The sequence below is a fragment of the Salmo trutta genome, chromosome 29, assembly GCF_901001165.1.
Source record: "Salmo trutta chromosome 29, fSalTru1.1, whole genome shotgun sequence".
Classification (NCBI taxonomy): domain Eukaryota; kingdom Metazoa; phylum Chordata; class Actinopteri; order Salmoniformes; family Salmonidae; genus Salmo; species Salmo trutta.
Window position 1 is genome coordinate 36,342,522 of NC_042985.1, and position 22,686 is coordinate 36,365,207.

General features: G+C 44.6%; 1 protein-coding gene across 7 annotated transcripts in view; it reads left to right on the plus strand.

Moving 5' to 3' along the window:
* Window positions 1-22,686, plus strand: part of LOC115167527 (diacylglycerol kinase zeta) — a 120,535-nt gene that overhangs the window by 62,092 nt on the left and 35,757 nt on the right. For 2 of the 7 annotated variants that reach the window (XM_029722010.1, XM_029722011.1), the window contains exons 2-20: window positions 6,031-7,187; window positions 7,899-8,007; window positions 8,204-8,299; window positions 9,421-9,498; window positions 9,767-9,829; window positions 10,435-10,491; window positions 10,692-10,775; window positions 13,431-13,499; window positions 13,621-13,692; window positions 14,574-14,690; window positions 16,389-16,460; window positions 17,265-17,360; window positions 17,622-17,704; window positions 18,033-18,093; window positions 18,290-18,403; window positions 20,566-20,706; window positions 21,835-21,913; window positions 22,103-22,158; window positions 22,346-22,408. In XM_029722010.1, the coding sequence (XP_029577870.1) occupies window positions 6,079-7,187; window positions 7,899-8,007; window positions 8,204-8,299; window positions 9,421-9,498; window positions 9,767-9,829; window positions 10,435-10,491; window positions 10,692-10,775; window positions 13,431-13,499; window positions 13,621-13,692; window positions 14,574-14,690; window positions 16,389-16,460; window positions 17,265-17,360; window positions 17,622-17,704; window positions 18,033-18,093; window positions 18,290-18,403; window positions 20,566-20,706; window positions 21,835-21,913; window positions 22,103-22,158; window positions 22,346-22,408 (2,619 nt within the window). In that variant the 5' untranslated portion in view covers window positions 6,031-6,078. The remainder of the gene's footprint in view (window positions 1-6,030; window positions 7,188-7,898; window positions 8,008-8,203; window positions 8,300-9,420; window positions 9,499-9,766; window positions 9,830-10,434; window positions 10,492-10,691; window positions 10,776-13,430; window positions 13,500-13,620; window positions 13,693-14,573; window positions 14,691-16,388; window positions 16,461-17,264; window positions 17,361-17,621; window positions 17,705-18,032; window positions 18,094-18,289; window positions 18,404-20,565; window positions 20,707-21,834; window positions 21,914-22,102; window positions 22,159-22,345; window positions 22,409-22,686) is intronic. The other 5 variants (XM_029722013.1, XM_029722015.1, XM_029722016.1 and 2 more) reach the window with 3 other exon arrangements.

Below are 22,686 nucleotides of genomic sequence, written 5' to 3' on the forward strand. Positions count from 1 at the left end.
TTACTGTGGATACAGATACTTTTGTACCTGTTTCCTCCAGCATCTTCACATTGTCCTTTGCTGTTGTTCTGAGATTGATTTGCACTTTTCGCACCAAAGTACGTTCATCTCTAGGAGACAGAACGCGTCTCCTTCCTGAGCAGTATGACGGCTGCGTGGTCCCATGGTGTTTATACTTGCGTACTATTGTTTGTACAGATGAACATGGTACCTTCAGGCGTTTGGAAATTGGTCCCAAGGTTGAACCAGACTTGTGGAGGTCTACAATTTCTTTTCCTGAGGTCTTGGCTGATTTCTTTTGATTTTCCCATGATGTCAAGCAAAGAGGCACTGAATTTGAAGGTAGGCCTTGAAATACATCCACAGGTACACCTCCAATTGACTCAAATGATGTCAATTAGCCTATCAGACGCTTCTAAAGCCATGACATATTTTTCTGGAATTTTCCAAGCTGTTTAAAGGCACAGTCAACTTAGACCCACTGGAATTGGGATACAGTGAATTATAAGTGAAATAATCTGTCAGTAAACAATTGTTGGATAAATACCTTGTGTCATGCACAAGTCGATGTCCTAACCGACTTGCCAAAACTATAGTTTGTTAACAAGACATTTGTGGAGTGGTTGAAAAACTTGTTTTAATGACTCCAACCTAAGTGTATGTAAACTTCTGACTTCAACTGTACATATCCCTGTCACTTTTGCATTCTATTCAGAGTTCCATAGAAAGTGGCAACAATACCACAGCACGCAAGTACGCAAATCAACACTATATCATGAATAAAGTATATCATGAATTATAAGTCCAAAAATGGGAAAGGGAAATATCTAGTCAGTTGTACAACTGAAATGTGATGGACCTATCTAACTTTTGATGCATGATACAGTATGGTGTTTGCAGTATAACAGCTTCAAACATTGACTCCAGTACAGTATGTATACTTCAACGATTAAAGCCCACCCAGCTGTTATTCTACCTGTCCCAGTCACGTACAGTTCTGTATTATGCCCGCTTAACCTGGAAGCCAGCCGCACCAATGTGTCGGAGGAAACACTCTGCACCTGGCAACTGTATCAGCGTACAGTGCACCCGGCCCGCCACAGGAGTCGCTAGTGCGCGATGGGACAAGGACATCCCTACCGGCCAAACTCTCCCCTGACCCGGACGACGCAGGGCCAATTGCGCGCCGCCCCATGGGTCTCCCGGTCGCGGCCGGCTGCGACAGAGCCTGGACTCAAACCCAGAATCTCTAGTGGCACAGCGATGCAGTGCCTTAGACCACTGCGCCACCCGGGAGCCCTCCTCTGTTTGACTTCCTAGGTGTGTTAGAGGGAGTAGAGGTACTGTAGGGGTTTTGTAACAGCTGATGCTGGGTCAGTCTACGCTTTGTTAATCCCGACCCGTTTCAGGCAATGGAAAGAGCCTGTGACTAATTCATCTACCAGGAATGGAGGCCATAATACAAATAGGAATGTGTGCATGGGGGAGTGTGTAGACTTGTCTGTGTTTTATGTATTTTTGTTACGTGTGTGTATGGTATTGTGTATGTTTTTTTTTCCGGATGCATTGAATTTCAAATTGATTTGTTTGGGAGTGCATGGCCTGACCGTCGTAACAGTGTTGTGCCGTAGAAAAAAACCCAGTGCTTTTAAGCAGTTCTAAACAAGGAATCTATTGAGTTAATGCACAGCATGCACTCACTGTGACGCACGGAAATAATGCTAAAATGCACATATTTGAGAGGATGTAGCCCTAGAGAGTCTAACGTTGATGTGTTGAGCTTATTTTTTGGGGGGTAACCAGTCTATTTCCATAACCTTGTTATCTATCTGTCAATCGAACAGTCAGTATGTAACTCTTCATAGAGTTAGTATGCAGGAGGGAGGGGGAGGAAATGATCAATCTAAAGGACTTGCGAGCTTGTGTTTCGAACTTGTCTCAGCCATGGAGTTGATGCAGTGACACTGACCTAGTTTAATCATAGCCACCTCAGGGGTTTGCTAAATGGATCTGTTGGCTACCGTACAGTATATTGTGACTACCTAGGGATAATAATAAACATAAGTCCCCGTTTCTAGATAAAAACATTCAAGAACTGTACAGGAGTGTGATTACATTTATCATAGATTCTGTAGCCGGGAAGTCAAAAAGTGGCAAAGACCGTGTCTGTTTTGAAAGACAGTCGCATTTTCCCTGATCTATGATTTTAAACACTACTGTACGTGAATGCAGCCACATATTCTTGAGGCCTCAGCCAGATGACCTTTGACCCTGACTCCCAGAATGCTCCAGGGGTGGGTGTGAGGGTGGGAAACCCAGGCTGGGAATACACACTGAAGAGATTCTTCATATTAGAGACAGAAACCCTCAGCACCCCTCTTGTCCTCGTGCCGGATTCCCAAAAGGTTTTTCAGCATGTACTTTCATCATATTTGTTTAAAGTGCAGTCAAAAATGTGTTTTCCTATGTTTTGTTTATACAGTATTTCCACACTATGAGGTTGGTTAAATAATGATAATGCCCTTTTAGTGTAAGAGCTGTTTGAAAAGACCACCCGAGATGTTTTGATGGGCCTGCCTGGTGACATACCAGGCAGTAAATTAGTTAATAGACCAATCAGAAAGTGAGTTCCAAACCTCTCTGTCAACAGCTAGTTTAAAATTTCCCCCTCCCCACTCAGACCACTCCCAGACAGTCCTAGCAGAATTATTGTTTGAGAATTTGCTCTGCTAAGAAGCTATTTTTGTTTGTTTTCAAGTAAAATGTAAAAAAATAATCACAGTAAGGTACTTAATTGTGACCCAGAAATGACTTGATATTGAGATAAAAACTGCTGCATTGGAACTTTTTAAAATAAATTAATCTTACAGCTACAATACACAGTCAGGGGACATCAAGCTAATAGGCCTCAGTCCTGCTCACTTATGGTGAACTAAATATCTCTGTACAATAGAGAGATTAAGTAAATGTCTCTCTGCATATACATTGCCTTCGGATAGTATTCAGACCCCTTGACTTAGCCTTATTCTAAAATAGTTTTTATAATTGTTTATCCTCAGCAATCTACTCACAATACCCCATAATGACAAAGCAAAACATTTTTTATTTTTATTTAGCAAAACTATTAAAAATAAAAAAACAGATATACCTTATTTACATAAGTATTCAGACCCTTTGCTATGAGACTTGAAGTTGAGCTCAGGTGCATCCTTGAGATGTTTCTACAACTTGATTGGCGTCCACCTGTGGTAAATTCAATTTATTGGCAATGATTTGAGAAGGCACGCACCTGTCTATATAAGGTTCCACTGTTGACAATGCATGTCAGAGCAAAAACCAAGCCATGAGATCGCAGGAATTGTCCGTAGAGCTTCGAGACAGGATTGTATTGAGGCACAGACCTGGGGAAGGGTACCAAAAACTTCCTGCAGCATTGAAGGTCCCCAAGAACACAGTGGCCTCCGTCATTCTTAAATGGAAGAAGTTTGGAACCACCAAGACTCTTCCCAGAGCTGGCCGCCCGGCCAAACTGAGCAATCGGGGGAGAAGGACCTTGGTCAGGGAGGTGACCAAAAACCCAATGGTCACTCAGACAGAACTCTAGAGTTCCTCTGTGGAGATGGGAGAACCTTCCAGAAGGATAACCATCTCTGCAGCACTCCACCAATCAGGCCTTTATGGTAGAGTGGCCAGACGGAATCCACTCCTCAGTAAAAGGCACATGACAGCCCGTTTGGAGTTTGCTAAAAGGCACCTAAAGACTCTCAAACCATGAGAAACAAGATTCTCTGGTCTGATGAAACCAAGATTGAACTCTTTGGCCTGAATGCCAAGCGTCACATCTGAAGGAAACCTGGCACCATCCTTACGGTGAAGCATGGTGGTGGCAGCATCATGCTGTGGGGATGTTTTTCAGCGGCAGGGACTGGGAGACTAGTCAGGATCGAGGCAAAGATAAATGGAGCAAAGTACAGAGAGATCCTTGATGAAAACCTGCTCCAGAGTGCTCAGGACCTCAGACTGGGGATAAGGTTTTTTTTCCAACACGACAACGACCCTAAGCACACAGCCAGGACATTGCAGGAGTGGCTTCTGGACAAGTCTCTGAATGTCCTTGAGTGGTCTAGCCAGAGCCCGGACTTGAACCTGATCGAACATCTCTGAAGAGACCTGAAAATAGCTGTGCAGCAACGCTCCCCATCCAACCTGACAGGGCTTGAGAGGCTCTGCAGAGACGAATGGGAGAAAGTCCCCAAATACAGGTGTGCCAAGCTTGTAACATCATACCCAAAAAGACTTGAGGCTATAATTGCTGCCAAAGGTGCTTCAACAAATATCAATTAGCAAACATTTCTTAAAACCTGTTTTTGCTTTGTCATTATGGGGTATTGTGTGTGGATTGATAAAGGAAAAAAACAATTTAATACATTTTAGAATAAGGCTGTAACCTAACAATGTGGAAAAAGTCAAGGGGTCTGGATAGGCGCTGTATTTGTAAAAACCCTACTATGAGTAACCAATAATTTGCTTTACATACTGCAGCTGTAAGACCTGTGGATGAATCCCTGCGGTTTAAGCAAATGTTTTAATCATCTGAGACTGACGTTGATCAATTTCTCACTAGGTCTTCTCTCATGTCTCTCTTCATGCTGCATTACAGATGGATTAATGATGCTTGTATGTTGGAAACAATCTCTGCTCAGCTTGGTCCTTTTATCCCCAGCCTTGGTCGTGATTCTCTCCCCTCCACATCCCACCCACACCACCCTCTTGCCATTTTATTATTACCTTATTTTTTTGAATGTCTAATGAATAGAATAAGAGATGAGAAGGATCAAAGGCTCCTTTGGCAGGTTCTAGGAATCCATTTACATTGAAATGAGGAGAGTGTTGCTTTATGTATGTGCGCGGTTTCTCCTCCACAACCAGCCTTAATCACAAGAGAGGTAGAGCGAAGCGAGAATATCCATGACATGTATAATATTTCAAAGGAAAATAAGCCTTTCCATGCACTATACTTCATCCTCAACACTTCATTGACAGGGGACCTTGGATCTGTCTCATAAATACTTCACCTATCTTCTTCGTTTGTTGTTAGCATTAGCTGCCTGGCACAGGATGTGAGAAGACACTGGTCCCTGATGTTGGTGCTCGTCTTCAGCTTGAATCAAAGCGTTGACAGGCTAATGCTGCTGAGCACCTCCACTGCTTATACACGTCACTTCCTGTGAAGAGTGTCTGTATCAGTCTGTATGTAATCAAAGGAGGAGGCTCTGGGTGATTTATGATGGTCTGAGATCAGTAATACAACAGCTTGGCATTTTGTGAAGGTTGCCTGAGCCTTGCCCCACTTCTCTACATCGCAACTGTGTAGACAATGGTTTATGAATTCACAATTCAGATTGGGACATTAAAGTGAAGATGATCAGAACAATGACTTCCTTTTATGAAGTTGATATCAACCCTTCCCTTTCATTGTTGGCAGAGGGAAATGCGTTGAGGTTACTGGATAATGACGCGTTCTTTGGTTCTGTCAAGTGGCGTATCTGATGAGGTGATTGAACAGAATATTAAAGGCGGTTGCTAAATATATCCTCTGGCTTTGTGGCGTCACAATGGCTATCGTGTGATAGGTGACCTGGACTCGGCTCTACTTTCACCAGACAGAACACTACCGAGGTATAGCGTTACAGGTGGTGAGTTATTGAACCGGGGCGGCTGGTCACATTGCTTGTACCGGAGAACGGAACTGTTATCGCTCTAGATGCGTTGACTAATGTCCCTTTGTAAGCAGATGCCGTTACTGACAGTATCACTAGTCAGCCAATTGACGTTGCTCTTTGAGCATCTAGGCACAGATTAGTCATGTGCTTTACCTTCTCTGGCAGCAGTATACGAGTTCAGACATTTCACTTTCAACTTTTCCACACAGGTGAAAAGAACAGTACTGTATCCCTATTGATAAGAGTTGGATAGTGGCTTGTGTACAGTTTTGAAGGTTTTGCTGACACTGACTTTTCGTACCAACAGCCACTGCAGAGGGACAGTGAAAAGGGGACCCAGAAGCTGTGGGTTGTCATGGACACCTTTTTCCGTCGGCACTTTAGACTGAAAGGGGCGGAGCAATCCCGACACAGACGGCCTGGCGTGGCAGTACCCACAAGCAAGGCTCGCCGGCGCTCCAGTGTAGGACTGCCCTCTGCTAGCCTGGTCCAACGTAGACGCTCTAGTGTGGGACTGCCATTCACAGGTCCTGTCGGACACAGAAGGTCCAGTGTTGGCCTGCCGTCGGGTTATGTGGGCCGTAGACGCTCCAGTGTGGGCTTGGCCTGCGCTGCTCACCAACAACGCAGGCACTCCAGCGAGGTGCAGGGGTTACCCCAGGCCACCGGGGGGCACTGTTGTTATGGAGGTGGGAAGCTAGTAAGGACCAGATACTACACCAGGCGTCGCTCCAGCACCACTGTGGCCTGTGTCAACCCCCGCTTCTCTGTCCGCCGCCGGCAGGCCGGCAAGCTCCGCACCATCGACACCCACCTGCTGGGGCCCTCCATGCTGCTGGCCAGCCTGGTCCAGATGAGTGAGGAGCAGCAGAGGGAGGCACCAGAGGCGCAGGGCGGTGAGGGGGCGTCAGGAGAGGACACTGAGAGCTCCTCGTGCTGCTCTGAGTCAGAGGGGGACAGCTGCAGTCAGAGAGAGTGTAGCACCAGGTCAGAGGGCAGCGGGAGTGAACGAGAGGGGACTGCGGCATCGTCATCATCATATCCAGAGGGAGAGAGGACGTCTCCATGGGAGGACTGGAATCAGGCTCATAGTATGGCAGCCTTAACGATGGAGAGCATCCAGCCCCGGCCCCTGAGCCGCGCCCTGCGCTGCCTGCGCCGTAACTCCTCCCAGCTGCTGCCGGCGGAGGCGGTGCACCGTAGCAGGGCGGTCTACGGTGTGCACGGGCGCTACCGACGCTCCAGCCAGTTACGGAGGCCTTCCACCATCTCCAACAGCGCCTGGCCAGGCAGGCTAGTCCACCCACCCAGCCGCAGGAGCTCTATTGTGGCCCGCCACTCCTCCCGTTCCCTGTATAGGAACTGTTCCGCCTGCTGGAAACCCAGGGGCCGCAGGGAGTCCCTCAGCCCGCTGCAGGGCATCTACTATGACCCCCGCCTGGAGACTTGGAGTGGGTTCGTCTCGTATGTAGACCCCCTACCTTCGACTGGGTCACAGGCAATGCTTTTGTGGGGGTGGGGGCGGGCATCTATGGCAGAATACACACAGAAAATGTCTGTATACACAGCGCATGTTTTAGACCACACTATTTGCTATATCCGAACAATAAAAGGGGGAAATGCATGCCAAAGTCACTGGCCATTCCTGCCTGTCCAACCATACCAGCACTTCCTGGTCTGAAGGGTTGATGTCAGTTAAGCAAGTGTTTGTGTCTAAGCCTGCTGCAGTATGTAACTGGAAAATCTTTCATATTTTACATTAAACTCTGCTGATCTTTTGTGTTGCTGACATGTAAGCTAGGATTTATGTTGAGTGACTCCTACAGCACCTTTCATGCAGGGTCTCAGTCACACAAACCTGTCAAATACCCACCTAGACCTCATCTGTACCTGACTGCACATCAGCTCAACAGGGTGTTGTTCTACCGAAGGGAAGGACAAGCAACCACTTCAAAAGATGTATATTGCATGACGTCAGATGTACCATTTCATTATTCCTCATGTGTGCTAAACCTCTCTCTTTGATTAGGGCCTACCTTTTTTTCATCAGTGAAGAGTGGGTTTGCCATTAGGCACTTCAGTTTACTGGTGTTGTGATGCAGCATCGCACTGGGAGTGTCATCTCAATGATGTTATTGCAATCATTCAAAGGTGTTGTGTCTGTGTCATTTTCAGGAAGGCCATCGCTAAATCGGGTCTACAGCACCTGTCTGCCCAGCCCAGTGCCTCAGCCCTGGCCAAGTTTGACCCAGACAGGGAGATCCGGAGCAGCTGTGACTGGACCGTAAGTGCAGCCTCTGGCCCAGCTTATAGATTTTCTTTTGTTACCTCATAATGGACTACATGCCCCTAAATGAGTTTCAGAGTAGTGTACTTTATTTACCCAGAGATACTGTTTGGTAGTGGATTCTATGAGCTGAGATTCCTATTTGTCAGGGTAAAAAAAGGGTGTATTTAATAGACAATGCCTTTTCCTCCAGGAGAACGCCCTGTATGGGGAGCACATCTGGTTTGAGACCAATGTCTCTGGGGACTACTGTTATGTCGGAGAGCAGCACTGCTTTGCCAAGACACTGGTGAGTTGGTTTGTGTGCAGCTACCGCTGGCCCTGCCTGACATTGCAAAGCCACAGATGCTCTGAGAGGAAGGGAGGAATGAACTCATTAGAGGAGATGTATTCGTAGTGAAACCCTAAAACTTCCTTGTCACATTGTTTTTCGTCCGTCAGTGGATGATACTGTCCAGATTTATACCACCCGGTACCATACAATACACTTCTAGAGAATGCAGATTGTATAGCTCAATAGCTCTCTGCAACTGTAAACATTACAGTATGAGATGGTGCCATGTTATGAACATAAACACTGTCTCTTCCTTGTTTTGGAAAACTGATGGGATTATAAAAAGTGGCCAACTAGGAAGAGAACCTGTAAAACGAGCCCAATCTTTTTTTGTTTATCTCCTGATGATGCAGATGTATTTTTTTGATTGCATTATTTGTTTGATATTTAGTTCTGATAGCCACAGTGTGTGACACCCTAAAATGGTATGCAATGCTGTATACCAGGGGTGTCAAACTCATTACAAAGTGTCTGCTGGTTTTTGGCTAGACACTCGACCCTCCGTGGAATGAGTTTGACACCCCTTGTGTAGAGGCTCCCTCTGGTGTCCACATAACCCTAACACACTTCACCGAAGAAGTGGTGCTGCCATCTTGAGGGTGTTGCACCCATAGAGGTAGATAGAGGGCCCTTCTTTGCATCTGTGCCATATGGCTTCTGTGACAACATCGACAGCTCCATTGAGAGCTTTCTTCATTTTAAAGTAGTCAAAGGTGGATACTGCCACCTGGAGTGTGTTGTCTGAACAGGTATAAAACCAAGATTGGTAATTTACTGCCACCTGCAGTTAAGGAATGTATGCTCAGGTGTATAATGCATTGGCTGATCCCTCCTGAGGACTTTGATGGAATTATGGGATTCTTCCGTAATCCATAGGAAGTCCCATCAAGTTGACTACTTTAAAATGGTTAAAGTCTTCAATATGGCACTGCCTATGCTAAAACAGACCGCTGTTTTGCCTCAAAGCCTATCTAAGTTTATGGTTGTGCCCTGCATTATCAAGTTAAATAAAGTAATTTCATTACGAGAAGGATCATTAAATAATATTCTCTCACTCTCATCTCTTGTCACCACAGCAAAAATCTGTAGCCCGGAAAAAGTGTGCAGCCTGCAAGATAGTGGTTCACACAATCTGCATAGAGCAGCTAGAAAAGGTAAGTTTCAAGCTAATTTTCCCAACAAATGCTTCACAAACTTTTCTTCAGATAGATGTTAAATGATGTGTTATCACCAAAGTTGTGGAAATGAGTTAACAGCATGTATACCAAGACCAAATGAGTTGCAAATGTTGAATCCCGAAAATACCGTAATATCAGCATTTTCAGATGTTGTCTGTCAAGGAGACAAAATGTTTCCATCACATCAGGTAAGATGAGATTGAAATGGTAGCCTGCCAACCTAACCCATCCTGCTCCTCTCCAGTTATTCGACACCGAGGCTATGCCAAATGAAGCCAGCCTGCTTATCGAAGACCCCGCCTTTAGAGTGAGACACTCTGACCTCTCTCAGGCTGCTATGGGATATAACTAGTGCTAGATCATACTCCTTCTCTAACCCTATCTCACTACGCTACCTGACCCATTGACCTGACCCTCCAATGCTGCACTCTGATTGGGCCGTTCTCTGGATAATCAAAGTTGCTTTCCAAATTGGGCTACTTTGATTGGTAGTCGAATAGATTGGGTTGCTCTTTCCTGGAGATTTTTAGTTGCTGAGTTGATTTGAATCTCCCTTTTCCAAAATATCTTTAACTTGTTCCCACAACTCTGCTAATCTGAGGGTTTGTTTATATCTATCGTTTATACTTTATCTGATGCTGTTACGGTGGAGGTAAAGGTGAAGAGCTGGTTGTGTCACTGACATAGTAACACATATTGCATCACAGGTTTCCCTTTTCAGTAAGTACTGTACTTCTAGGTGAACAAGAACTTCAGCATGTTCAGTTTAACCTGAAACCTCTCCTATTGGCCATTTTGGATTACTGACTCAGCATTTTATTTTGGTGCAGGGGGTTGTCTAACAACATATTGAAACAACGACCAGCAAAATAAATCAATGTTCTAAACAATTTGTTTTCTCTACACCCGTAGATAAATTTTAGGTGTAAACCGTCATTCAGGGAATCGGGGTCTAGGAATATACGAGAGGTAAGTGCCAATACACTGTCATTTACATCTGATCAGCATGATCATGATATTCATACTCATACTTTATTTTCACAACCTTTTCATCCTCCGTTGTCTTGTCATTCTATCTGTCTGTCTGTCTGTCTCTGTAACCCCTCCCTCTCCTCCTGCCCCTGCTTCCCTTTTGCCCGTTGACCTTCTCTCTTGACCTTTGACCTTAGCCAGTCCTCCAAAGACGAGGTGCTCTAAAGTGCCTCAGGCGGATGGCTAACTGCATGGCCACCCCTTTCCTGAGCCAGTCCCAGGTACCATCCCACCCTAACTCCCCAGATCACCCCAACCCAAAGCCACAGTTATGGGGGCTGTAGGAGAGTAATACCTGACTCGTTTAATGAGTATAAAGACTGGGTAACCCCTAAGGCCTATGGTCCTCCAGAGCTATCTTTGGGTGTCCTAGTTAAAATTCCCTCATCAAACATTTTCATTTAGACATTTTTGTCATTTTAGCAGACGCTCTTATCCAGAGCGACTTACAATTAGTGCATTCATCTTAAGATGGCTATATATTTTGTTGCCTTTATTTAACCAGGTAGGCCAGTTGAGAACAAGTTCTCATTTACAACTGCGACCTGGCCGAAATAAAGCAAAGCAGTGCGACAAAAAACAACAACACAGAGTTGCACGTGGGATAAACAAAAGTACAGTCAGTAACACAATAGAAAAATCTATATACAGTGTGTGCAAATGGAGTAAGGAGGTAAGGCAATAAATGGGCCGTAGTAGCGAAGTAAGAGACAACGACATATCACAATCGTATCAAGTCCATTTTCCCTCAACAAAGTATTTATCAGCAGTCAGTGCTGGTGGGACAATACGTTTTGTTTGTGGGTTTTTTGGGGGGAGAGGAGGGGGTGCCAGAGGCGCCGTGAGAATTATTTAAGATACTCTTCAAAGAGGAATGGTTCCAGACGTTTTTGAAATATGGGCAGGGACTACGCTGTTCTGACTTCAGGGGGAAGTTTGTTCCACCATTGGAATGCCAAGACAGAGAAGAGCTTTGACTGGGCTAAGCTGCCCTCCCGTGGTGGTGGGAGGGCCAAGAGACCAGAGGTGGCGGAACAGAGTGCTCGGGTTGGGATGTAGGCTTTGAACATAGTCTGAAGATAAAGAGGTGCAGTTCCCCTTGCTGCTTCGTAGGCAGGCACCAGGGTCTTGAAGTTGATGCGAGCTTCGACTGGAAGCCAGTAGAGTGTGAGGAAGAGCAGGATGATGTGGGAGAACTTAGAAAGGTTGAACACCAAGCGGGCTGCAGTATTCTGGGTAATTTGCAGGGGTTTGATAGCAAAGCGGGGAGAGTTTCAGTAGTCTAGACGGGAGATGACAAGTGCCTGGATTAGTGCCGTTACAGATGTTGAAGAGCATAAACTTGCAGGAGCGAGTCACTGCTTTGATGTTTGCAGAGAACGACAGGGTGTGGTCCAGGGTCACACTAAGGTTATTTTCACTCTGGGAAGGGGACACCATGGAGTTGTCAACCGTGATGGAGAGGTCTTGAAATGGACAGGCCTTCCTCGGGAGGAAGATACGTTTTTGTCGAGGTTGAGCTTGAGGTGGTGGGCTGACATCCAAGCTGAGATGTCTGACAGGCACGCAGAGATGCTTCTCACCACCTTGGTGTCAGAATGTAGGAAGGAGAAGAGAAGTTGAGTGTCATCCACATAGCAATGATAGGAGAGACCATGTGAGGATATGACGAAGCCGAGTGATTTTGTTTAAAGAGAAAAGAAGAGTGGGCCTAGAACGGAGCCTTGGGGGACACCAGTAGTGAGATCACGTGGTGCAAACACTGATCCTCTTCACGCCACTTGGTAGGAGTGACCTGCCAGGTAGGATGCAATCCAGGAGTGTGCAGCGTTTGAGACGCCCAACCCTGAGAGGATGGAGAGGAGGATCTGATGGTTCAGTGTCGAAAGCAATGGATAGATCTAAGAGGATGAGAACAGAGGAGAGAGAGTCAGCTTTGGCAGAGCAGAGAGTGTCTGTGACACAGAGGAAAGCAGTCTCAGTTGGGTGAGCCGCCTTGAAGCCTGACTGCTTAGGGTCAAGAAAATCGTTCTGAGAGAGATAACGAGAGAGTTGGTCAGAGACGGCACGCTCAAGTGTTTTGGAAAGGAAAAAAAAGAAACGATACCGGTCTGTAGTTTTTGACATCAGGAGTCTTAAAGTCAGAGGGGACTCAGCCAGTGGTCAGGGATGAGTTAATGAGGAAAGTGAGAAATGGGAGAATGTCTCCAAAAATGGTCTGGAGGAAAGGGATGTTGTCGGTCGTCCGCACCTCACTAGTCGCAGGATTTCATCTGTAGAGAGCGGGGAGAAAGAGATCAAGGCATATGGTAGTTCTGTGTGTGGGACCAGTGGACTCAGTAGGCTGAGTAGAAGGGGTACAGATGTTGTCAACCTTTTTTTTCAAAGTGGTTGGCAAAGTCATCCACAGAGAGAGAGGAGGAGGGTGGAGGATTAAGGAGGGAAGAGAAAGTGGAGAAGAGTTTCCCAGGGTTGGAGGTGGAAGCTTGAAATGTAGCGTTATAGAGAGCGGCTTTATCAGTGGATACAAAGGAAGAAAAGGTAGAGAGGAGGGAGTGGAAGGATGATGGGTCCTCCAGAAATGTAGTTTTCTTACATTTCCACTCAGCTGCCCGAAGCCCTCTTCTGTTAGCATACTACACTTGGTCTTTATTACCACAGAACTGGGTTTATTATGGGGTCCTATACACAATAATGTTCACTGTGTCTGTCCAAACCTCTGACATTGCTAATTATAAACCAATAAACTCAACACAAGCTTTCCTTAATCTCACTCACCATTGTCTACATGATAAAAAAATAGGAAAACCACAATATTTTAAATCGGGCAATTGTGAGTGAGTTGATTAATGTGTTTATGAACGTCGGTTTTCCAGCCCACCGTAATGCGACACCATTGGGTGCACCGGAGGCGCCAGGATGGGAAGTGTCGGCAGTGTGGGAAGGTGAGCATGGTTATAATATCAATTAATTCATTTCTGCCCTATATTGCAGGATGAATGATCTGATGAAACATGTTCTCCTTGAGGTTACGTTACATCTTAGATCTGATTCATTTCTCTACAGGGTTTCCAGCAGAAGTTTGCCTTCCATAGCAAAGAGATTGTGGCCATCAGCTGTTCGTGGTGTAAACAGGCAGTAAGTTGGAAGGTTGGTTTGTACTGTACAGATGTAGGGTCTTAATTTGACCGGCATTGTCGCAGCAACTTAATCCTGCAGCAACGTCACCTTGTCTGAGAGAGATTTGCATGTTTATCCGAACTTCACACCAGGGTAAGCCTACACGAAACACAGTCCTTATATTAAGTGTTTCTAAAATCCCCTATGGGGGAAGAAAATAACGGTGGAAAACGATTGGGTCCATTTCCCTGTTTGACCGCTAGGTTTTATGGTTATTATGACACCTCCACTGCTCTATTTGATAATTATATATGATTGATGTTATGATTGGAAATTGGTTTATTGTAAATTTAGCCGATTACTGAGAAACCAATAAAATCTACTACTACTACTACTACTACTACTACTAATATTAGCTAGTCAAAATTAGGCTACATGAAAAGTGCAGTACTGTTAATATAGCTGTGTGCTATTGCCTGTTTTCAGGGAATTTATGTAAATCATGAACTTCATCTGCATTTGGAATTACTCCGCAACAAAAGAGTGATACGATTATGTTCTCAGAGAGAGTCTGATGCCTACCCCTGTATGGTTTTAGTGCTGCTGTGCCTCAAACTATGGATAATAATGATGTGTGTGCGTATGCTTGTGTGAGACGTTTGTGCGAGTGTCTGTGTCGAATGAACACACTTCCAATGCATGTGGATGTACGTGATCGCTGATGTGTTGTGTGAGTGTGTTCAGTAGCTGTCTTCACCCTCTGTAGTGGTGTACGTATGTTTATGTGAGACAGTCGCGTGAGGGTCTGTGTCGAGTGTTTTTAAGTGAATGACGTGTGTGATGCGTGTATTGCGCTCACACCGCTGCCGTCCTTTCCTCTGTCCCCCTCCCTACTGTAGTATCACAACAAGGTGTCTTGCTTCATGCTGCAGCAGATCGAGGAGCCCTGCTCCCTGGGTGCTCATGCCTCTGTCATTGTACCCTCTACCTGGATCCTCCGGGTCCGCAGACCTCAGGTGAAAATGTTTTTTTTTAAATAAATAACTAGATGTTTATTGTCACATATACCGGATAGGTGCGGTGAAATGTGTTTTTTTACAGGGTCAGCCATAGTAGTACGGTGCCCCCGGAGCAAATGAAGGTTACGTGCCTTTGCTCAAAGGCATAGAGATTTTTCGGCCTTGTCAGCTCGGGTATTTGAACCAGCAACCTTTTGGTTACTGGCCCAACGCTCTAACCGCTACGCTACCTGCAGACCCCACAGTCACATAATACACAGTCGCATAATACACTTCCAAGTATTCAAATATTCACTGCCACCGTGTGAGTTTACAAAGTGCAATGGCATGCTTTCCCAAATACTTTGTGGTGCCATTGCACTGAAACGCCAACAGAGGGTAGCAGTCATCCGTTAGTTTGAGCTGTAAGCCACGCATTTGTATTTGTATTTATTATGGATCCCCATTAGCTACTGCCAAGGCAGCAGCTACTCTTCCTGGGGTCTAGCAAAATTAAGGCAGTTTATACCATTTTTAAAACATTACAATACATTAACAGATTTCACAACACACTGTGTGCCCTCAGGCCCCTACTCCACCATTACCATATATCTACAGTACTAAATCCATGTGTACGTGTGTGTACATGTGTGGCTCAGTTGGTAGAGCATGGTGTTTGCAACGCCAGGGTTGTGGGTTCGATTCCCACGGGGGGCCAGTACGGAAAAAATAATAATATTATGAAATGTATGCATTCACTACTGTAAGTCGCTCTGGATAAGAGCGTCTGCTAAATGACTAAAATGTAAATGTACATTGCGTATGTTATCATGTGTGTGTATGCATGTGTCTGTGCCTATGTTTGTGTTGCTTCACAGTCCCCGCTGTTCCATAAGGTGTTTTTAATCGGGGTTGTTTTAATCAAATTTTACTGCTTGCATCAGTTAAATGATGTCGAATAGAGTTCCATGTAGTCATGGCTCTATGTAGTACTGTGTGCCTCCCATAGTCTGTTCTGGACTTGGGGACTTGAAGAGACCTCTTGTGGCATGTCTTATGGGGTATGCACTGGTGTCTGAGCTGTGTGCCAGTAGTTCAAACACTCAGCTCATTGCATTCCACATGTCAATACCTCTCATAAATACAAGTAGTGATGAAGTCAATCTCCTCAACTTTGAGCCAGGAGAGATTGACATTCATATTATTAATATTAGCTCTCTGTGTACATCCAAGGGCCAGCCGTGCTGCCCTGTTCTGAATCAATTGCAATTTAAGTCCTTTTATGTGGCACCTGACAACACGACTGAAAAGTAGTCCAGGTGCGACCAAACTAGGGCCTGCAGGACCTGCCTTGTTGATAGTGTTGTTAAGAAGGTAGAGCAGTGCTTTATTATGGACAGACTTCTCCCTATCTTAGCTACTGTTGTATCAATATGTTTTGACCATGACCATTTACAATCCAAGGTTACTCCAAGCAATTTAGTCATCTCAATTTGCTCAATTTCCACATTATTTATTACAAGATTTAGTTGAGGTTTAGGATTTAGTGAATGATTTGTCCCATATACAATGCTTTTAGTTTTAGAAATATTTAGAGCTAACTTATTCAACAGTTATGATAAATTACATTGTATTATTTATAGTTGATCAATTGCTGTTCCTTATAAAAATGGAATACCGATGTGACATTTTAATCCTCGTGTGTTATTCTTTTAGACCTCACTAAAGTCGAGTAAAAAGAAAAAACGGACCTCGTTTAAGCGCAAGTCCAGCAAAAAGGGAGTAGAGGTGAGTTTGAATTGTTACTTCCTCCATCGCAAATGGCCTTTCCTACCGTTTGTATTGTGAGGAGACGTACATAACTAAAATATCCTTTGTTGATTAGCCTGAAGGGGCATCGTTCCTCTTATACTGCAACTGTTGTGAAGTGTTAAATTGGTTTTTACATTGAAATAAAATGAAACGCAGACTTATGAAAGGGTAACTAAAAGGACAATGTCAAACTGATGACAAGGTATTATCGATGTAGACAGTCTTGGCCCTTATCGAATCACTGCTGCACACAACCCAGCCAGGGACATAGGATGTGCTGGTCAATACATACTTCCTGGCGACATCCAGTGTCCAATACCATGGCTTTACTGCATTTACATGACAGATGCATGTTTCAGAAATAATTTTCTCTCTTGTCTGGCCTTGCGTTGGTTAGCCAGCCCTCCAAAGACAAGGCGCTCTAAAGCGCCTCAGGCGGAGCCAGTCCCAGGTACCATCCCACCCCAACTCCACCAGATCACCCCAAAGCCACAGCTCTGGAGACCGTATTGATCATTTCAACTGTTAGACAACTATATACTCTTTGGCTTACTACATCTCATAGAGTGTAGGAAGTATCCACGCAACATCAGCTCTATGTCATTTTCATTTTAGTGAGTTAATTTGGCATAATGTTATACGAGTCTGACACGATAGTTTCTAACAGAACATCAGTACAAGCAGTAAGAGCTTAGTGTTCTTCCCTTAGGAAACCAACACTGTACGTCGGTCTCTCATCTTTCACCTGTCTAAATGCATCCCTTTATTTCCTTTGTGCAGGAGGCGCGCTGGAAGCCCTTCATAGTTAGACCCATTCCCTCTCAGCTCATGAAGCCGCTGTTGGTGTTTGTCAACCCGAAGAGTGGGGGAAATCAGGTGAGAGCCGTGCTGTCTGTACTGGAGCTGTCAGTGCAGGCCCAGTGGACCGAGGCCAACACCAGTCACAGGTGTAATCCTGACTGGTCTATAAGCCGTCTGTGAGATGAAACCCTGTCTGCATCTTAAAGAGTTTTCCAGCAATCCAGTCCGGGCAGCTCATACCTCACTCAATCATATACTAGTCAGTTAATCAAATACTTGTTTTACTGTGACGACGATGAGGACTTGGTAGTAATTGTACTCCTGCTCATTTTTCAGGGAGCCAAGATTATCCAGTCGTTCATGTGGTACCTGAACCCCCGCCAAGTATTTGACCTGAGTCTGGGAGGACCCAAGGACGGGTACGTTTCCCAAACTTTGTACTAGTGCAGTCTTTTACATTTTTTACTGACTCTGGCCTTTAGACATCAGTATCGTCATCATACGTGTAAGTCTTGGAGCTCTTCCGTTACTCTGTGCTCCCTGACGCAGAGCTTCTTCTCGTTACATCTAATGTATCTGAACCAAAAGAAGTCGTTCTAATTACAAAGTATTATTTTGATATTGTTTTTGTTCTTGCTATGGATACCCTATGCTATCATTCCAACCTTCGTTAACAGGCTTGATACTGTGGACTGACTGGGCCGGAAAACTAGAAGTTGATTTTGTCTCTTGCTCTGTCTCTCCAAGGTTAGAAATGTACCGTAAGGTGCATAACCTGAGGATACTGGCATGCGGAGGTGATGGCACGGTGAGTAGGAACAGGCTTATTATACAACAGCAATGCCTCGCGGTCTTTTTTTACGCAATACACAGACGTTCCTGAACACTCTTAGCAGCAAACTTGACTTTGCGATCATTATAATAACAGCGGACAGTGTCTGGTGTTTTCCCTTAAAGGCATTTGACCCCATCTTAGTGATCTAAGCCCTGAACACTGTGTGTAGGTGGGCTGGATCCTGTCTGCTCTGGACCAGCTCCAGTTGAACCCCCAGCCTGCGGTAGCCATCCTGCCTCTGGGGACAGGCAACGACCTGGCCAGGACCCTCAACTGGGGTGGTGTGAGTATCAGTCATATCTGGACAACATATACACGGAGTTTACAAAACGTTAGGAACACTTTCTTTAATCTTGAGTCGCACCTGCCGTTTTGCCCTCGGAACAGCCGCAATTCATCGGGGCGTGGACTCTACAAGGTGTCGAAAGCGTTCCACAGGGATGCTGGCCCATGTTGACTCCAATGGTTCCCACAGTTGTGTCAAGTTGGCTGGATGTCCTTTGGGTGGTGGACCATTCTTGATACACACCAGAAACTGTTGAGTGTAAATAAAATTGCGACATTGCAGTGCTTGACTCAAAGTGGTCTACGTGTGCCCTCTGAATGGCACACACGCACAATCCATGCCTCAATTGTCTCGAGGCTTAAAATTCCTTCTTTAACCTCTCTGGGCTAGCTACGGGACACACTATTCAACAGCCAGTGAAATAGCATGGCACGAAATACAAAACAGCAAAAATCTCAATTTCATTTTCTCAAACAATCAACTACTTTACACCATTTTAAAGATAACTCTCGTTAATCTAACCACATTGTCCGATTTCAAAAAGGCTTTACGGCGAAAGCATAAAATTAGATTATGTTAGGACACAAACTTCACGAGAAAAACCACACAGCCATTTTCCAAGCAAGGACATGCATCACAAAAAACAAAAGTACAGCTAAAATATTCACTAACCTTTGATGATCTTCATCAGATGGCACTCATAGGACTTCATGTTATACAATACATGTATGTTTTGCTCGATAAAGTTCATATTTATATCCAAAAACATCATTTTACATTGGCGCATGATGTTCAGAAAATGTATTCCCACCAACACTTCCGTTGAATGTGCACATCAATTTACAAAAATACTCATCATAAACGTTGATAAAATTTACAACAGTTATTGAAAGAATTATAGATATACTTCTCCTTAATGCAACCGCTGTGTCAGATTTTAAAATAGCTTTACGGAGAAAGCACATTTTTCAATATTCTGAGTACAGACCTCAGCCATCAAAGCAAGCTATACAGATACCCACCAAGTTCTGGGGTCAACAAAACTCAGAATTAGTATTATAAATATTCTCTTACCTTTGCTGATCTTCGTCAGAATGCACTCCGAGGACTCCTACTTCCAAAATATATGTTTGTTTTGTTCGAAATACTCCATATTTATGTCCAAATACCTCCGTTTTGTTTGTGCGTTCAGATCACTATCCAAAGGAATAACGCGCGAGCGTAAATCAGGACACGAAAAGTAAAAATGTTCCATTACCGGTCGTAGAAACATGTCAAACGTTGTTTACAATCAATTCTTAGGGTATTTTTAACATAAAACGTCGATAATATTCCAACCGGACAATAGCGTATTCATTCCAGGAGAAAAAGAAGGAACGGCGTCCTCACGGGCTCGCGCATACCCAAGCCCTTTGTCCATAGGCAGTCCACTCATTGACTGAGCTACTATTCTCTGCCCAGTAACAGGAGAAGGATGAAACAACTTTATAAAGGCTGTTGACAGCCAAAGGAAGCCTTAGGAAGTGCAAAGTGACCCCACAGACACTGTAGGTTCGATAGGGATTCAAAAGAAGAACTACAATTCTCAGATTTCCCACTTCCTGGTTGGATTTTTCTCAGGTATTTGCCTGCCATATGAGTTCTGTTATACTCACAGACATCATACAAACAGTTTTAGAAACTTCAGAGTGTTTTCTATCCAAATCTACTAATAATATGTAAATAGTTGACTCTGGGCCCGAGTATTAGGCAGTTTACTCTGGGCACGCTTTTCATCCGAAATCGAAAATACTACCCCCTATACCCTAAATAGTTAACCTGTCTCCGCCCCTTCATCTACACTGATTGAAGTGGATTTAACAAGTGACATCAATAAGGGATCATAGCTTTCACCTGGTCAGTCTATGTCATGGAAAGAGCCGATGTTCCTGATGTTTTGTACACGGTGTACACCCTCAAAGATAGGCTTTTCCATAGTTGGGCAATGCAGATGCACAGTTAACTCTCAAGAGGACACCAGAATCATGACAATAACCACTTATTATTGCTTGAAAAATGTCTTGAAGAATTTATATATCTCAGGAGGAACTAGATACCTTCTACAATGAACTGTGTTTAATGCTCTTGGTGTTGTCTTTCTCTATTCCTCCCCTCTCCAGGGTTACACAGATGAGCCGGTGTCTAAGATCCTGTCTCATGTAGAGGATGGGAACATCGTCCAGCTCGACCGGTGGAATCTAGTAGTGGAGCCAAACCAGGATGCTGTAGCAGAGGAAAGGGATGAGCAGCAGACCGACAAGGTGAACAAACCCCCTCTCACCCCTCGTCCCAGATCCTGCACTGTAGGCATGGACTTGTAACCGATGTGAAATGGCTAGCTAGTTAGCGGTGGTGCACGCTAATAGCGTTTCAATCGGTGACGTCACTCGCTCTGAGACCTTGAAGTAGTTGTTCCCCTTGCTCTGCAAGGGCTGTGGCTTTTGTGGCGCGATGGGTAACGATGCCTCGGGTGACTGTTGTCGGTGTGTGCAGAGGGTCCATGGTTCGAGCCCAGGTAGGGGCGAGGAGAGAGACGGAAGCTAAAACTGTAACATTGATGCTGTTGATCCGGATCACTGGTTGCTGCGGAAAAGGAGGAGGTCAAAAGGGGGGTGAGTGTAACCGATATGAAATGGGTAGCTAGTTAGCGGTGGTGTGTGCTAATAGCGTTTCAATCGGTGAAGTCACTCGCTCTGAGACCTTGAAGTAGTTGTTCCCCTTGCTCTGCAAGAGCCACGGCTTTTGTGGCGTGATGGGTAACGATGCTTTGAGGGTGACTGCTGTCGGTGTGTGCAGAGGGTCCCTGGTTCGAGCCCAGGTAAGGGCAAGGAGAGGGACGGAAGCTACACTGTTACACTGTCAACAAATGATGGTGTGTGTGGATGGGTGTTGCAGAGAATGAGGATTGATCAAATTTTAACTTAGTGCTAGCACTTTACCTATCAGATGGTGTGTAATAGCATCGTAAATCAGGTCTTTACTGTGATGAGTTTTCATTGAGCCCCAGAGAATTAACCTTTCTACAAAGTCACATTATAATTTGTTTATTGTAAACAGGGTCATGGCTGGTCACACACCAAAATACCTCAGTGACCTTTAAATTATTAAATGGTTAGTTACTTCTAAAAGTTGAGATGTGTTATCAACTAGAAGCACAATGTTGCTCAGTGACCTCAAACATCATGGATTATTGTTAGATAATTTTTTCGTATGGCAGTGAGGGTAGTCTGGGGCACTAAAGACCGTAGGACTGAGGATGGAGTTGGGCTCAGCAGCATTCTCCGGTTTAGTGTTGAAATGTCAACATTTTACCTTGTGATTTCTGATGTTTTGGTGATATTTCATCTGGGATTAACAAATTTTTTTTGTACGGGTTTTCTTTCCCACAGCTCCCCCTCGACGTCTTCAACAACTACTTCAGCCTCGGCTTCGACGCACACGTGACACTAGAATTCCACGAGTCTCGAGGTTGTATTTCTGACTGATCTCTTAACGTTGACCACCCATGTAATGTCATTGTTGGGGATACATCTGTGCTATCCATAGACGGCTCACGTTGATAGTAAACAGATGATGCTGTGTGTATCTACTGTATGCCAAATCATTGTGTCTCATTACTCACACTCCATCATGCTTTCTATAACCAACGCTCCTCAGAAGCCAACCCTGAGAAATTCAACAGCCGCTTTCGGAACAAGATGTTCTATGCAGGGGTGGGTACAGTTGTGTTTTCTAAACAAGAGAAAATAACTAATACATTCATATTTTCTCACCATTTCTCATCACTTTTATCATTAGTAGTGATAGTAATTGTTTGTATTTGTGGCCATAGCTTTAGTTGTGTCAATATTTTCTATTGATAATCTACAAGTTTGATTCTCTGGTGTTCCTTCTAACCAGACGGCCTTCTCAGACTTCCTCATGGGCAGCTCCAAAGACCTAGCCAAACACATCAAGGTCGTGGTGAGTTCAACTGACCATTTACATGGACCTTGGCTGCAGCTCAGATTGTGTGACGTCATTCCACAAAGGGTTCAAGTTCAAATCTAAATATGTTAACAGGAATTTCCCCACTTCATACTAAAAAATAGTTAGTCCGAAATAGAAATTGAGCCTCGTTTCAGAGCCTGGGCTCCATTCTGAGCTGGTGATCCTTACAACCGACCCTGTACATCTCATTAGACTGACAGATGTGTTCTTCTTCACTGTCAGTCAGTCAGAATGTGGCACCTTTCAAAGGG